This window comes from Lissotriton vulgaris, chromosome 5 (assembly GCF_964263255.1).
Source record: "Lissotriton vulgaris chromosome 5, aLisVul1.2, whole genome shotgun sequence".
Classification (NCBI taxonomy): domain Eukaryota; kingdom Metazoa; phylum Chordata; class Amphibia; order Caudata; family Salamandridae; genus Lissotriton; species Lissotriton vulgaris.
In genome coordinates this window covers 1,234,819,317-1,234,837,518 of record NC_141693.1, presented here as the reverse complement: position 1 = coordinate 1,234,837,518, position 18,202 = coordinate 1,234,819,317, and the positions used below count along the sequence as shown (strand labels likewise).

The 18,202-nt window shown below is 46.1% G+C and overlaps 1 protein-coding gene across 1 annotated transcript in view; it reads left to right on the top strand.

Moving 5' to 3' along the window:
- CYB5R1 (cytochrome b5 reductase 1) overlaps positions 1–18,202 on the top strand; it is a 237,484-nt gene that overhangs the window by 199,607 nt on the left and 19,675 nt on the right. The window contains exon 8 of the mRNA XM_086923080.1: positions 9,405–9,504. Within this exon, the coding sequence (XP_086779206.1) occupies positions 9,405–9,504 (100 nt within the window). The remainder of the gene's footprint in view (positions 1–9,404; positions 9,505–18,202) is intronic.

Sequence of the window (18,202 nt, the reverse complement as noted above, 5' to 3'; positions counted from 1 at the left end):
AAGTATTCACGCAGCCCGCAGCATGCAGACACCACCTCTCAAGAACCAACCTTCAGTCTGTTGCGCTCCGGCAAATATTAGGGCTGAGCTACACCGCCTCTGCAGTGTGACGTGTCACCATTACAAATCCACAGGACCCGTGTAGGCCAAAGAGACCTCAGTCTCTCGTCTGCCGGTTCGCCGACTTCCTCCTTCAAGGCGAACCGGCCGCAAGTGTCTCTCCTCCTCTTGTGGGCCCCGCATGGACGACGCAAGACAATCCTCAGATATTTTGCGAGCTCGGGCCTCACCCAAGAGACCCCTGGGTCGCGCACGTCCTGCGCAGCCTCCTCTGCTCTCCATTCGCCGCCTCCCTTCTACTCCGGGCGCTGCACCACCTGCGCTCTCCTGGACTCCGGTCACACTGGGAGGGGAACGGGCAACCTCCCACCTCCGCGGCAGCAATCCTTGCCCCAGCAGCAGCCAAGCCGCACAACCAGCATCGATGGGGGGGGGGGGGGGGTTGGAGGCCCCAACGCGGAGCACAGGCACCCCACCGCAGCTCCACACGGGCCGCAGCGAGTCCCGTGCCAGCTGCAAGTCATCGCGCCGACAGGCCCCCGAAGACCACGTGGTGCGGGGGGCCCGCGCTACAGGGGCCCCCTTCCCACACTGTGCAGTGCAACTACTGCTCTCTGGTGTTAAATATAAATCATCTTCTGCCAGGAGGAGGTTTCGGTTGCTCCGACCTGCCAGGCTGGCTTATCTGTGCTCTCACTTGGGCATTTGCAACATTGTTGCTAACTGGGCGGTGCGAGCGGCGGAAGTTAAGCTTGAAAGTTCCACTGCTCGCACCGGCTCCTGTGCCTCTCATCATGGTGGTGTCCTGACCTGACCAGGCTGCTTGAAGTCTCGTCAACATAGCCTGGCCCCGGAAGACTCGGTCCATCAGGGTCAGGTGAGCTTCAATCCTCTGGTATTATTATATCTATAGTGTTAACGTATGAGGGAAGCAGTTCACACCTCCTGCTGGTTTGTATCATAGTGCCCAGAAGGCTGCAGCTATTATGTCTCACTTATCACTCACTTCATGGCAATGTCATTTTTGGTTAGGCCTCGTGTTAGTTAGGCACAATTACATACCTTGCCAATTGACGGGCAGGGAATAATCACGTAGTGTGCAGAGAATCCTCTTGGCTAGGAAATAACAGTCTGTGCTTTAGAATGGCGATGTTGAAATTGAGCATAATTGTTGTCTGCACCAATAATAACTGCCGATTCTGAGGGATGCATAATTATATAGGCCACATATCTGCAAAAGTGATTCGAACCAACTGGGCCTTCTTTTGGGTACATGGGACCGAGTCTACATTCAGTGCGCTGATTCACTTGGGCTCAAGAGGCGGCACACAATGAAAAGAGGGGAGGAGGTCTTTATTGGAAGGAAGATTTGACAGTGTTGGCTTTTGGCTGGTCTATTTGTTTTTTTTGTGCGCCTGTTGCAAGTGCAGTGCTTTCCCAAAGTATGCATGTCACTGTCACAGGTCCTCATGCGCTAACTTTCTTGGACTGTTTCAGGACCTATTAGGTCTGCTGTGCAGCATCAGGTTTTACTGTTTATCTCCCTCATATAATTACCAAACCTTGCCTGCAGCTTAAATGAGGGAGTCTCTATCTTGGAAATCAGCGCAGTTAGTGGGCAGCAGCTTTCTTTTTCCTTCAGGTACCATCTGCCAGGGTCCGAAGGATAGATCATATGACCAGTCAGTGTGTGGGCTTATTTCATTTGGCTGTTTGTGGCTAGTGCACCAGGTATTACTGTTGATTTCCCTCCTAGTGTAACAAAGATTACTTGCAGCAAGCCTAGATGCATGCAATCTTTTCTATACATTGCAAAAAACTATAGAGCATGTCTTGACAAGTTCAAAACTGTTTTGATTTGCAAAAGTGGGCCAATTTTATTTTTCTAGTTTGCTAAATGGTGGGCACTTTTAGCCTGCTGCCCATGTTTATTTTCTGTCCCAGTGACGACCTGGAGTGTGTGTGTGGGGGGGTTAATTTTCTAGTCTGACTTACAGACAGACACAAGTCAGCTCTTCATCCTATATTACCCTACTACGCAACCATTCCATTTTTTAGCCATTTTGTACTGAGAGCCAGAGGCATACTTTTATAAATCTCAGTATATTTTTTCAGATGGACTGGCCTCCAAACTTTAATTGGTGCCTCCTACATAGTGTTGATCCACTATTGATGTCTTGTCAGGCTAAGCTAGTGGCTCACAGCCCCCTGCAAACTCCCATCTAATGTGTCTTCATTGCCATGAAAGGATTTGCCGCAATTGTTTTACCGTATGGTCATCTTATAAAGAGGTTGTAGGTTAGTGAGATTTCATTTCAGGAGTTTTCTATTAGTTTCAAGATCTCTTTAGAGCTTTTCATTCTTCAAAATATTGTAATTTCTGATATTTAGCTCTTTCAATGCATTTCATTCCATTGTTTTAATTGAGAGCAAGTGTTACTCTAAGTGTGATATATTTGGCAGCTGAATGTTACTCATAAGTATATTGAAACCATTGAAATGTTACACATAAGCAATCGCAAAACTTGGCAGCTATGACCCACTGTGCGCATCAGAAATGAAGAGGCTGAACATTGTGGAGTGCCTCAGATAGGAATGTGTGCTGTTGTATAAATAACAACGACAAACTTCTAGAAAACTATGTTGTGCACTGGTGCTTTGCATCAATTTTAAGATTTTAGAGTTTCTCGCTGCTCAAATGGGTGTAATTGCTGATACTTATATGTTTCCCTCGTCTTCATTGCCTGATTTTGCTCGCGAGAGAGTGTCACTCATAGTCGTTGAATGGCACTCATAATTTCACAAAAATTATGAAAATGTCACACATAAGCAATCTGAAACATTGGCAGCTATGTTTATACTGTATTTTAGCAGGGCACTTTGCAAAAATTGACGGCGCATAATTCAGGAAACAGTGACAATTAGATGTGCGATTTCCACTCGGGCCGCTGGTGCGCGTCTGCGCGGTCTTCACCCTTGGTCATTCTCATGCGCATGCTACTTTGCCCAATTTAAAATGTGCTTGAGGTGTGAAGCGGTTGAGAGGGACCGTGTGGCTCAGGACCGACAGGTGCGGAAACACATTGTGAGGCGTTTTCCCGTGGCTGGGGTGGCGTTTTTCCGTGGCTGATAGCTCACTGTTCCTTGAAATAAGATTTGTGCAGTGCACCACCAGGCCTACACAACGGAATATGTACAGTGCGCTGTTGTCTGCAATTGTAATTGTATTTATACTGCGCTTACTACCCTTGACGAGGCGTTGAAATGCACCACTATCCCCAGTAAAATGTGCAATACCCTGACATGAGCACTAATAAAAATGTGTGCAACGAATACCTTATTCCCCAAAAATAAACGGCGTGCTTTGCATCCTACTCAACCAGGAAACCTCAATGGTTGATTCTCTCTGTCCAGATGGGTGCTGTATATTTAATTGGATTGTACCAGCTTTTGACAACAATTCTATTATATGTGTGATGGGATAGCGCCTGCAGCCGTGAGTGCGTGTGTGCGTGCATGCACATTTGTGCGTTCGTGAGCACACAAATGTGTGGTTGTTTGCGCGAGTGTTTGTTTCTGGCTGCCTTTTATATGCACTAGCCGTGCTTGTTGAGTTGAAGGGTGACATACGAGCAGCGAGATACGCCTTGGTTAATGGCAAAGTTCCCTCGAGCATACAATATGAACATAAATCTGATTTATATTAACAATGTTGTTTATCCGGACCGGAAGATTAAAGTGTCTTAGATTTTACGTGTCATATTATTGCACATATTGCTCGCACGCGCCTTTTCGATAAGCGGCGTTGTTTTTGAAGCCCGCTGGGGTATTGGTACAGTGCCCTCTCACCAGTCTAAGGGAGACAGGCAGCTAGCTGTTGGCAGCTATGACTAGTGAGTGGAACAGGGGAGGTTATTTAGAAGCCCCCTGCACGACCAGTGCGTCACTCTTCCGGGGGCCCCGACCTACGCTCCCTGCACAGGGCCACCATGAGCCTAGAGCCGGCCCTGCCTCCGTGATGCTTGCGAAACGATGCAGCTGCAGGATAAATTACGAATTTTCTGGCGGAGTAGCGGAGCTCTCGGCTCAAGCAGCCTTCCTGGTTGCGAGCTAGCTCTGCCCCTTTTTGAGGGAGTTCATTCGCTTTGGAGGGCTAGCTGGTGTATTTATAAACTGGACTAAATCGGCGATCTTTCCGCTGACTGATGGTACTTCCCAATGATATTGGAGTTCCCCTTGAGGTGAGAAGCTGAAGCGGTTAAATATTTGGGGGTTTGGATGAGCCGAGACACACGGGAGGTGTGGAGATTGAACTATTGCCTAGCTGTCACGTGGCTGGAGGAAAAGGTGAAGGTGTGGTCCAAGTTGCCATTATCGCTGGCCGGCAAGATAGCACTGGCTAAAGTGGGCGTCTTACCAAAGTTCTTGTATTTATTTGTCAATATACCGATCCCACTTTAATTCCCTGAAATCGCAGATGGTTTCTTTGGCGTGGGCGGGGGGTCAGGCCAGAACCTCCTGGGACCTACTGACTCTCCCATTGAGACAGGGCAGTTTGGGGGCTCCCGATATGCAGCTATAGGCACAATTTTTGCACTATTGGACACACCCGACCCCCTTCCAGCTGCATGTGGCAGTCGAGACTGATGTGATGGCCCCTGTCCCACTTAAAGTGGCATTATATCAAAAAACATGCCACCCTCGTGGAGACAGACTCTGCTGGAACACTATGTTGGCCATGGGATGAGCTGCGCAAAAGGGCAGGAGTTCCGGTGCTATAAGCCCCTTCCATTCCTTTGCGGCAAAACCCAATGCTACCTTGCATACAGGATAGTATAAGTAAGTCACTGTCCCAGAGATGAAACTTCAGACTTTTGCGGACTTGTAACCAGGAGACGAATTCAGACCCTCCCCGCGGAAGCGACTGAGGGTCAGACAGTGACATTTACTGAGATCTTTCTGTATCATAGGTGCGCGCAGCATGCCAAGCCCTTTTGGAGGGATACCAGAAGGCACCCCCGCCTTTGCCTACACTAGAATTAGAATTAGAAATAGATTTCTAGAGCGCGGTTGCTGAGAGAATTCTAATCACTAACTAAGGACTATTCTGACTGATGCTGAATATAACCTTTTTGTGTTCCTCCTTCCCATTTACTTTAGGAACTTGTGTGATGAACTGTAAAGAGTAATTGTTCCTTATATTGACTGTTTTCCCTTGATTGTGATTAGTATATTTTTATTTCGGTTTTTAACTAATATTTTAAATAAACTTGTGCACTTGGTAATTTATTTGCTGTTTCAGAATTTTGATCACTACTGCATTGTTTTTAAGTTTGCTCGTTTTGTGTGCTATATGTTTGATGTTATGCTATTTTGATTATTGAGGCCAGAGGGAATTGCTTTCTTGACAAAGTCAACAGTTGGTACCCCATCCCTTTGGTAGAGGGTCCCTCTCTCTTTTATTAGAGAATAATAAAGTCTTCAGCTTTTTACGGAATGAGAGCAGGTCCGGGTTGGAACGAAGTGAGAGGGGGAGGGTGTTCCAAAGTTAAGCTGTGTTTAATGAGAACAACCTACCCCCGGATCTAGCTCTCTTCACTCTAGGAACCACTGCCAGGAAAGCCTCAGTGGAGCGGAGGTTCCTATTTGGGTGATAGGGGATGAAAAGGTTGCTATTAATTGCGGGTCCTGTTTTCCAAAAGGCCCGGTGCGCAATGCACAGCGCCTTGAATGTCACCCTGTGCTCGACTGGTAGCCAGTGAAGACTTTTTAATGCAGGTCTGGCTGACTGGGCTCGTGGAATCTGTAGCAGGGTGCGTGCTGCGCAGTTTTGCACCACCTGGAGTTTCCGGAGAGTCATCTCGGGAGCCCCTACATATAGGGCATTGTTTGAGTCCAGGCGGGACTGGATGAGGCCTTGTACTGCCACTTTCTTGGCTTCTAGAGGCAGAAGTGGAAGGACTTTCCTTAAAGTTTTAAGGATGCCAAAGCAGGTGGCGGACAGCTTAGTAGCCTGGGTGGAAAAGGAAAGCTTCCTGTCCAGTCACACTCCTAGGCTCTTGACGCTTTCCTTGGGGGTGGGGGGAGTGCCCAGAGCTTGGGGCCACAGGGAAGTGAAAGGTATTGGCGAGGCTGGGCCTAGAAGCAAGAGCTCTGTTTTGTCTCGGTTTAGTTTAAGGGACTAAAATCTCCATCTCCCCGTAAACTCATTACGCGCTTGTACACCCACATGCAGAACACTGCCCCGTTGGTGATACCTAAATCCTTTAGACACTGGAATGACGACCTCGAGACCTCTTTGACCGAAGCCCAATGGGAATTTTGTTGTGGGCAACTCACCAAACTCTCTCCGAATTACAAGTTAAGATTGATCCATTTTAAATATCTGCACAGATTTTATAGAACACCAGTGAGCCTCCATCGTATGGGTATAAGAGGACGATAGTTGTTGGCGCTGCGGCTTCACCCCGGCCATGTTTCTACATGTCGCGTGGGACTGTTCCTAGTTTTTGACTCAGTGAATCACATCCTTGGCTTATCACTGGCCCCATCCCCTGCTCTTGGCCTCTTAGGGTATGTTAGAGAAACACCGCCCAAGCTGCGTAAGCTACATGCACTCCTCTTACTGTTTGCGAAGCGACAAGTTGCAATCCACTGGGGCAGGAGACAAGTGCCCTCCATTAAAGAATGGGTTGGGGATGTCACATAAGGTCACACACAATTGAGCATATGTTTGGGAGCTCCTGCTGCCCTCTTCTAGACCTTGTAATATATGGGAACCATTTCTGACCTGAGCTCAAAGTCAGCAAACATTGAATGTAGTAACGAATACAGGAGACACTCAGAATATACCACTCACATGATGTGGTATTATCCTTTACTTGCCCCTGGGGTCTGTCTACCTGTCATAGCTCCTAAGAAATGTGGTCATGAGAATGGTGTACAGATATGACTAATGCCCTCTCTGATGTAGTATGTAACGTACTATTATTTGTTGTTGCTGATTCATGCGACTATCTAGATAAATTATGAATGTAAATCCTTCTGCTAGTGGAGGGCTTACGAAGTGTATGTCACTATTGGGATTTGTATACTATTGAGACTTGTATACTATTGAGACAGTGTTTCTTGGCGCTCCTATATTGGTCAATATCATGCTGGCTTGTTGCATTGCACTGTAATTTGTTTGTTTGAAAATGTCAATAAAAAAAAGTGGACATGAATGTTTAGTCGACAAGCCAAACAGTTATGCACACTTAGCATGTTCTCCACCCGGCTTTATCTCACAGCCTGGGTGGAGGTCATGCACAAGCTCCTACTCCCTGTCTCAGCCACTTACCTGCCACTCTTCTCCACTCCCACTGCTCCTGCCCTTCTCCTCCGGAAGTAGATGGGCCTGAAAGTACAGTTTCCCTACCCAAACCAGATGCTGCTCTCATAGCATAAGACCAGTGCTAGGATTGGTCTGAGTACCTTGTTTGCAGCTCAAAGACTTTACCTGGGAGCCTGTAGAGTTTCTGCAACCTGTTTGAGAAACATAAGTCCGCATGTCAGTTTGGCTGGCCTAAGACAGCTGGCCAAACTGACATGCGCACTTGTAAGTCCACAGTACTCCTCCCTGCCCTGGTCTGCCCCTCCTGTCGAATGTAAGCAGCTCAGATATAAATAAAACAATAATAACAATGCTTTATTATAGTTTTATTTATCCTCTACTGTAGTGAGGTGACACTCCTCCGCCATTATGGAGGAGCCGCCCCTGAAAACTAGAGGAAACCTAAAATGAAAATGTTTATGAACTCTGCAATTCCAGCTATTAATAGATCAGTCTGGTTTTTCTCAGTTTATATCATCACTGCTACTAACTTAGATGCTGTTTCTCACAAATATTTAATCCAGGCGTAGCAAGTCATGCAAGAATATTTTTGTATGCACAACTACCGCTGTGAGTCGCTGTCAGAGCTCAATCCTTCAGAAGAGAAGGGGAGTTCAGCGACTCAGATGAAAGCAGAAGTATTTCCATCCTTCACACCACTTTCATAAGAGGAATTTGTGAAGCTGGTAGGTCATAGTTGGGTTATTGGTAGATCGTCCTCCCAGCTAGGATCTGAAAAGATTACTTTTTGTTTGACGATTTCTCTAAGAACCATTAACCAGTTTATTTTGGAAGGTAAACTCCTAGAGCAAATGAAAGAAACGCCGAAAAACCACGGGATGGCAAGCTACAGAATGGTTTCAAATTTCTCACATCCTACTGAATTGCTAAAAGAATTGGGGCTCAGGCAGCTGAAAGCCATTCTTGGTAAACCATCCAAGGCAGGACTTGGGTCAACCAATAATACAGAGGCACTAACAACCTCCGTCCTGGATGACTGGTGCCTGAAACTGGTTTTGTATTAAGCTAAAAGAGTGGTCCCTAATACCTACAACCAATATTGACAAAAATCAATTTTTCATTTAATGACAAACATCTGAACCATATCAAAAGATGGGTGCTAATGATAAAAACGTGCCCCATGCTCTATTTTGTGCAATTTGTTACATAAACTTTCCTGAGATGCACATTTTTGCAGTCTTGAATATTTATCTAAAAACTTGGCTCCTTGATTATCCACGTTTTTGCGCTAAATATATTTTTTACATATCCTTAACATGTACTTCCTACTTTTTTGGTTTAATGTCAATTCTTCCTCTAAATAAAAAAATGACTGAAGGTACTTTTTTTTCCCCAAAAAATGTGTGCTTGGCTGTGTGCTGCATTTCTGGCCCTTTGTAATTTTTCGCCTTTACCTATTGGCCAAGCTTACAAAATCCAGTGCACGAGAAGGTTCAGCTCTTCAATTGATCTGATGAGTTGAAAGCTCACAGGCATTCGTGTGTGAATAATGCCTTCCATTATGTAGGTTCATGTATTGTGTTGGTTGACTAAGCGTGTGCTAGTTTGACATCCAGTGGCAGAGTATTTCATCCCTGTTTCCCAGCACTCGGAACCACCATCTCCCTTTGCCAGCACAGTGGGAATATTAATTGCAATTTAGTCTTTCATGTTTAACAGCATCTGATCATTTGTTATGTGACCAGTATTGTGTGCACAGGAGACAGCTTCTAAATAATCCTGAAGGCAGTTACTGGTCTGCCACCCTGAAGGAACCGCCTCCATGTGCCTTTTCTTATTGAGGAATTTGTTTTTTGCTATGTCGTCCTACTTGAAAAAGAAAAAAAACCGGAAGTTGTGGTGGACCAATACAAATGCCTTCAGAGTGAGGAGCCAGGTGTCGGAGAAGCCATGCTTTGGGCCAGCATTGCGCTCGGACGCCATTAACTCCACCTCCTTTCTGTCTTGGTAGAGCGATTCAGATATCCTGTTGCGGGACGACCTGGAGGAGTTGCAGGCCCGCTACCCAGAGCGCTTTAAACTGTGGTTCACCGTGGACACCGCCCCAGAAGGTAAAACCTGACTGCCTGCTTATTGTCTTGTTCTTGATCATTTTGGCTAACTTTACAATCTGTATATGGCTTCCCAGTCTCAGAAAGGGGTGAAAAGACTGTGAATCAATGCAGAAATTGGGTGGGAATGGGCCAGATGTCAGTTCCAGCAGCTGTTCTTGAGCCAGAGCTGGGTTCCGGTCCATCCCCAAGTGAATACTCGCAGCTGTAGCCTTTAGACGCCAGGCCACATCCAGAGGGTTACATGCACATTCAGTGTGTTTTGGAAAGTAGACTGCAGGAGTGGTGGGGTTTAGCACAGCATCAAGTGTCTCTTCACAGAGGATCAGAAGTTCCTTATGTCTGAGTTGTGTGTCCTTGATGTGAGTGTTTGGAGGTCCATTTGGACCTCCAGAACTTGCTTCTACCTAGATTTTAAATGTCAACCAAGACACACTCCATTATTCACTTTATAAAAGCTGTCAAGCGTTAAAGTGCGAAATAATGCATCTTTGTGAGTTCTGTAAGAATGCCAGAGGTATGTGTGTTTGTGTTTGTAATTACACTAACCACCATATGTATGACAAATAGTTTTTTTTGGCACCTAATAGTAGTTCATTAATCACAAGCCCATTTTATTAACCTTGGAATATGAAAAATCAGACACAATTCTGCAAGGGCTCCAACCTATGATTTGCTGGTTACATGCTGTTGTTTTTAGGGGGTGCAAGTTATTTTACATGAAATGCAAATCTGACCTCCACATCCCATGACCTGCTTTGTGGCAGACACATTAACTCTCAGAACTGTTTAAAGATTCAATCCTATAGCCAGAGATTAGACGGGGATCTGTACCGTAAGTGCATTAATAATCAGAAATATGATACGTGTTATACATTCCTGAAACTTATATCTTTGCAGCAAGTGCCTTGACCTACTAGATCGTTTTAAAATACAACCTGTGATCAGATCAGTTAATAAGCTAGACCAGCTTTACTATTACTTAATTCCATGTTACCATTTTCATTTGGGGGAGGGTTTAAAATAAAGCATAGACTGTCACTGTCTTCACTCTCAATATGGTTCTCTGCCTCCTTAGGACTTCACCGCCTTTCTACAGTATCCTCCTACCACAGAATTAGTGGGTTCCCTTATTAAATATGTTTCCACTTCTACCACTGTTGGAATCCATTTACTAACGAGAATACTGCTGCCACATGTATCTAAGGTTGCAAAACGGTTGCACATTGGCAAAGAGTTTAATATTAGGAGGAGAAATAATGTTGAATTGGACTACAATGCATGTAACTGTGACCTGCTTACTATGCAGGACGGCAATTATTTCCTGCACGTGACTGTGTTTTGCTTTAGTTCAAAGTGTAATATTTGTCATCTTTGATGTACAAGGTTATTGGTCCACCCCTTCCTAGGTGGACCTCTACTGGTTTGTTCTACTCCACTTTTCCTTCCTCGTGGAATGTCCTGGCTGCGAGGGCCGGGCACCAGAACATTGTTTGCACAGCAAATTGCCTGGGAGCCAGGGCCTCATGCAAACCTGCAGGTTTCAGTTCCATATGAGGCCTTTTCTTCTCGCTGTAATCGATGAGATACTCTCTGCCCTCCCTAACAAAAGGGCTTACTGCGGTCTTCTATCTACTATGTCCCTTATACATTTCATGGCGAACCTCAAGAGATATTTGCACCAAAGACAGATCTTAAAGGCTGACTTGCACCACAGGTGCCTGCTGCATTTACATGCTTAGCATCCCTAGTCCCACTGTGAGCTCTCATATTCTTTATTTTACACACCAGTCCCGAGTTTCATCTGCTCACGGCCCCTGTTCAATTCTACTGATTTGTGTCAGAGTAATCCAGATAGGATGCTAGTAATCTTAATCATTTCCAAGTAGACAACCAATATTCCCATCTATTTTAGCTGCCTCTGCGCCTGCCACCGGCCTGAGCCTATTCTCCTAGTCTTGAGCAGACCTCACAAAAGATAGGATGGTTCCCTGTCCTTTGGGGTTTGGGACCTGGACCGTGGTAGCCTTGAGGCATAAAGAGTTTTTCAGTCCTTGGGTTTATCCCCCAGCCTGTGCTACAGACTTAGAGAGAGTGAATTTTGACATCTTTATGCATTGGATTCTCCTACATCATATATCCTAAAGACCCTTTCTGTTACCCTTGAATCTGGTCCACGGATTTCTACAGCCAACAAAAATAGGGTTCAATAAAAAGAAATAAAATCCCGGGTGATCCTGCAAGAAGGGAACATTTCCAACATTGTACTTAACACAAAAGAAAAATAGTTGTAGTAGAGATGCCAGCCAATAAAAGATGACAAAGAGGCAATGCTTGATGGGAGGAACAAACACAAGATTGGCACGCTGGGACACAAATAAGAAGCAGGCAAATGAGTGGCAGGAAAGCCAAACGATAGTAAACAGTGGGTGGATTCCAATCCCCTCTATGTTCTTAGTAGGCCACAACATGCCACACACTGGGCATCACATGAGCTGTCCAGTAGACTCAAGCTTAAAATTGGAAGTGCATTTGAGTGTTTCCCTGCAAATAAAAACAATAAAGAGTGTAAAAATTGGAGAGAAGGAGGGGGAACAAATATAAAGAACCTCAACCAATAAAGCCAAACAATGATACAGTGGCAATTGTTGTACTACAACATTTTATGTACATTTATAAAAAGGCATTTTTGCATACCGTCCTTAGATCAGTGATATTTCTCATTAACTAAGAATGTATTGAATCTAGATCTATTGCAGTTGCCCAGTTTCGGGCATAGACCTTGGATGTTCTGTCAGGTTCATAGTCATCCTGATGGAGAGCGAATGGACAATGTTATCCTATCGGTCAGAGATCAAAAGTCCTCTGCAACCTTTGGAAGCTATCCCAAACAAGTTGTTTACTAAGGGCAATGTTTGTCAACGACTAAAGGTGGTAGATGATTATCCCTTCAATCGACAGATTTGCTGTTTGATAGAAATGTAAATCAGTCTTAATCGGGCATATGACTGGAGTGGTTTCTTTTAAGCCTGGAGAGATTTAACCGGTCCACGTTTTATTGTTGATCCGCAATAAAACCAAATACAGCTCAGCATCCCATTGTATGAAGGAGCTACATGGTGACCCGGGCGATTTTAAAAAATCTACGCCCCATCTCACTTCTACCTGCCCCAGGCAAAATGCTGGAAAAACTGGTCCAACATCAACTGACCAGTTACATTGAACTAAATGGGATCCTGCATGATACTCAATCAGGTTTCCGAGCAAGATTTAGTACAGAGACTGCCCTATTGGAGGTGGCTGAGTCAATTAGATGGTCATTGGATTCAGGGGCTCAGGCGCTGTTGGTGCTCCTGGATCTGTCAGCTGCGTTTGATACGGTTGACCACACTATCCTGGGTGTTCGCCTAAAAGAAGTCGGAGTGGAAGGAACTGCTTTCACATGGCTGACCTCCTACCTGAGTGGACGCACTCAGAAAGTCGCCCTTATGCCACATGAATCTCAAGCGAAACCACTTTGGTGCGGGGTACCCCAGGGCTCAGCACTAAGCCCTCTACTCTTCAACATCTACCTAGCTCCTGTTTTTTTTGATTGCCAACTGGGGAGTGAAGGCTATTTCTTATGCTGACGACCCCCAGCTGGTTTTCTCCTTTAAAGAGCAGACAGTGGATGGATTCAGAAACTTTAAGGGTGCCTACGCGATATAGCCATATGGATGAACACCAATAAACTAAAGGTAAATCCGGAGAAAACAGAGGTGCTGTTTTTCGGGCAAGGAAATGTGCCTAAACCAGACTTGTGGTGGCCAGCAGAAATGGGCTCCCCACCATCCCCTGCTACCTCGATTCGCAACCTAGGACTAAAATGGGAAACAAATCTGACTTTTTTGGCTCAAATCCAACAAGTCTCTGCGACCTGTTTTTGCAAGCTAAAAAATCTTTGAAAAATCTTGCACTTTCTGCCGGATGACTGCCGAAAAACAGTGGTTCACGCGACAGTTACATCAAGGCTAGACTATGCCAACACGCTGTACCTCGGCCTTCCTAAATATGCAATAAATCGCCTTCAGATGATTCAAAATGCGGCGGCCATACTGGTCTGTAAGACGCCGTTTAGACAACATATCTCCCCGCATTTGAGAAAGCTTCATTGGCTTCCAGTGGAGAGAAGAATCATGTATAAGGCATTGACTTTAGCCTATCGGGACTTAAATGGTAACTGCCCGGCGTATTTGAAAGAGAGACTTCGCCCGTACAAACAAAATCGGGCGTTACGCTCCAACTTCCTCAATCTGCTGCAAACCCCGCGCTTTCAGAGAGCACGGTTGGGAGGTAGAGCCTTCACAGTAAAAAACGCAGCACTGTGGAACTCCCTCCCAGCATCGCTGCGAAGCACCAAATCGGAAGCATGTTTTAAAAAGGACTTGAAAACATGGCTCTTCAAGACTGTAGCACCTTAGTTCAAAAAACACCCGCCATTGCGGACGCATCTACGTGGGTTCTTTAGCACTGGGACACCCCTGTGTCTGGGATAGCTGTCACGCTCAATAAATGACAGTATTATTATTATTATTATTATTATTATTATTATTATTACACTGGCTGCCGGTGCACCAAAGAGCTAAATTTAAGCTTCTCTGCTACGCTCACAGAACTTTACATAAGAAAGGCCCTCACATTTTGCAAGACAAAATGGCATTCCATGTGCCATCACGCAACTTGAGATTGCGTCATCAGGCACTTGCAACGGTCACACGCACAACCAAAGTCAGGATGGGCGACCAATCCTTCTCCACATCAGCCGCGGTTCTTTGGAACGCCCTCCCATTTGACCTTCACCTGACAGACAACTATCTGCTTTTAGGAAGAAGTTAAAAACATTCTTGTTCCCTAGATACTGACCCCACGGACCATTAACTTAGAATAACCTGCTTTCTCCCCTCTGTTCTGCTTTCGGTCCTAGCACTGTAATGTCCCTTGGGACGAATGTTGCGCTTAACAAATACTAAAAAATACAAATTGTGCCAAAATGAATACAGGACAGGGGGGTTTATGTTAATGGAAAATCAATATACAACACACAATAATGGTTGGTGTTGGCCAATTCACAAGAGTACTTGTGAAGAAGTAATATGCCAGGTAATGCAGGAAGAGTAGAAAATGTTCTTTATTAAGATCTCAGTAAGGAAGGATCCCATCCACAGCAGACCAAGACAGTAACTGACTCCAGACGCTTAAAGCTGCAGTGTAAAGTACCTTAAAGCAGAGGCTTTGTGTTGAGATCCTTCAGAAAGTTCTTTTCTTTCCATTTACACCTTTTCCATCAGAATGAAGATTATGATAGATGAAAGATGAGTCTTCATCCCGTCCTCGTTGCCAGTGTGAGGAAGTAATATGCCAGGTAATGCAGGGAGCGTAGAAAAGGTTCTTTATTAAGATCTCAGTAAGGAAGGATCCCAAGCAGACCAAGACAGTAACTGGCTCAGTCCTGGAACACATTGGAATATCAACAACCATGCATCATAACATTCTATAGATGACATTCTACATGCAGGAAGTACATCATACATAAGAATAGTACCCAGAAGAATACCACAGTACTCTTGATTACAAGACTAAGCCCCGAGCTGTTAGTGTTGCCATTAGCAAATGATAGCAACATGTTATGTCCAGGGATAACTTTCCATTGAGCACATGATAGTTTTATGCTTGTGGTGCATTTTTCTCTTGGATTACCTGCCCTGTAGACCATGGATTCCACCTTATTCAATACTCCTATTCCCCCATGGCCATGCCCCACTTCAGTCAATACTCCCATCTATCCCAAACACCCATCAATACCTTCTGCCACCACAGTCACTACCCACCTGGATTCAGTCACTACCTACCTACTCCCACCAGCCTGACTGCCCACCTCAGTCATTAGAAACCTGGTACCTGTCTACACACTACTGCACCCACCCAGGTCCCTTCCCACCTGTCACTGCCTGACTGGCACGCTGCTGTCCCAGCTCTGCTGCTACCCACCTGCCCCTATGCCCCTGCAAAGGCTACAATCCACCTTCCACAACTAGTCTGAAATAACAGAATCAGCTGCAGCCCTGCCCCAGCGGCAATGCACCTACTGCAATCTTTTCTCACTGGCCCACTCTCCCTGCCCAAGTCCTGCCAGCACTAAGGCAAAGTGAAAATACAGACACTTCACTGGGAGAACCCAGACCCAGGGCACCGACAATCTTCACGGCTCGCCGCAGCCGCTTCTGTCACCGCGGCCGCAGAGCGGGGAGAGCGGAGAGCACTGACCGGGGGCATTCTCGAACTACAATACCCAGCATCCCTTGGAGGCACAGGAGACGTGTATCTTCGCGTCAGGATTCCGCGCCCGGAGGCGCTTATTAACGGCTGCTGTTCCCGCCGCGCGGGGGCGACGCCGGGCGAAGCCCGGGCAAAGGGCGGGCCCTCTGAGGCCCTCAGAGGACCCGAGGAGGACGGGACGGGCCACCCCACTTGGCTCCATCAAAGGAGGAGGTACAGAGACGTTTAATCCTTCTTATCTTTACCGCTTTGAACTGCCTACTGTTGTTTTCGGAGTTCTGTTTCCCAATTACTATGTCCGTCTGGGAGGAGCTGAATGCCCTGTGTGGCACAAACTATGTCCCGGATGTATCACCCCCCCCCCCCCCATAGCGGGCAGAGACACTGACCAAATAATCTGCACTCCCCAGGATGTACCTTTACCCCCCCCGAAATAATCCTCTCTCAAACCAATATACTGTCCCGGGGCTTAACCGGTAAAAGGAATCATGATGAGGAAATAGATAATACCAATGAGAATCTATCAAATACCGATCAAATGTGCTGTAGCCCCTCATTATCCCCCTCCAGCCCAACCTTATTAACGTCGGATAAGGCTGGGACTCGAACAAATGACTCTGTATCGCCCCTCCAATTGACCCTACTGGCTCAAATTGAGCGATTGTTAAACTCTGCATTATCACCTCTGGTTGCAAAAATCAATGATTTGGGGGACAGGTTGACCAGTATTGAAACAAGCATTGGAAATGCAATAGGTCTCGCATTAGAAGAGTTGGAGTTATTGATCTTGTAAATGACATTTTATTTATTTGTTGGTTTTTAAAATTGCTAAATTGATGGCTTTGTCATTTACAATGCCAATAGTTATAACTTTCGCGAATGTGACACCTATAGCATTTGGAATGCAACATGTTTTGTATTTACGTGACTTAGATGGCAGCTCTGGTCGTTAGGCCACATCTCTAGAGAGCAGGAGAGTGCAGCAGGGGAGAGAAGCACAGCAATGCAATAGGTCTCGCATTAGGAAAGTTTGAGCTATTGGTATTGTAAAGGAGACATTTGTTATTTATGTGCTTGTTTTGGAAATAGCGAATTAATAGCTTTGTTATTTACAATGCCAATATTTTTATCTTTCGCAAATGTGACACCTATTGTAACACAATATGTGTTGTGAGGGTGAGTGAGGGGTTGAGGGTGAGGGGTTGAGGGTGAGTGAGGGTGAGGGGTTGAGGGGGAGGGGTTGAGGGGGAGGGGTCGAGGGTGAGGGGTTGAGGGTGAGGGAGGGTGAGGGGTTGAGGGTGAGTGAGGGTGAGGGGTCGAGGGTGAGGGGTTGAGGGTGAGTGAGGGTGAGGGGTTGAGGGGGGTTGAGGGTGAGTGAGGGTGAGGGGTTGAGGGTGAGTGAGGGTGAGGGGTTGAGGGTGAGTGAGGGTGAGGGTGAGTGAGGGTGAGGGTTGAGGGTGAGTGAGGGTGAGGCTGAGGGGTTGAGGGTGAGTGAGGGTGAGTGAGAGTGAGGGTGAGGCTGAGGGGTTGAGGGTGAGTGAGGGGTTGAGGGTGAGGGGTTGAGTGTGAGTGAGGGTGGGTGAGGGGTTGAGGGTGAGTGAGGGTGAGGGGTTGAGGGTGAGGGGTTGAGGGTGAGTGAGGGTGACGGTGAGTGAGGGTGAGGGTGAGTGAGGGTGGGTGAGTGAGGGTGAGCCAGAGCCTCTTCCCCTCTTGCAGGTGCAGTGTTTTCCGAGTGCCCTTACAAAGAAGGTTATGACCTCACGATTGGGACGTCCGAAAAGGGCTCCTCTGTGGATGAAGTGACTCTCCCAGCATTCAGGTATGGCAGCCACTATGCACACTTTATGGGAATGGAGGAGACTTTTATATGAAGAAACAGTAGCATCAACGTGTAATTCACTGCTGTTCAGTCAAGAAATGCTGACCACATCCGAAGGGCTTCACTTGGTGTTTAAACTAGTTAACTCCCTGTAACACACGTTCTCCCATGATACCCGAGCCAGAATTTGTAGCACAGTACATACCATTAGTTTGATGGCCTTGCAAAGGCTGTGGGCAGGTGCATACAATTGGGCAAGAAGGCCTGAAAGCCCAGTCTACTGACTCAGAAGGCATTCCTTGAAAGCAGGTGGGACATAGATTTTTTCCCTGAGTACCCAGGTGTTCTGCAGAACTCCTGAGGCACTCTAAACTGACCACACAAAATAGAGAGATTACGGTCAGAATTGTGAATGATAAAAGGGATATAGTGGCGTAAAACTGGACACTTTGAAACACTTCTGAAAAATAAGCTTAATTTGCATGTATGCATGAATAAGCCCAGGGCTAGTGTGCTCATTGCATTCTCTGGATAAAAAAAATAACTTTCAGTATATGGGGAAGG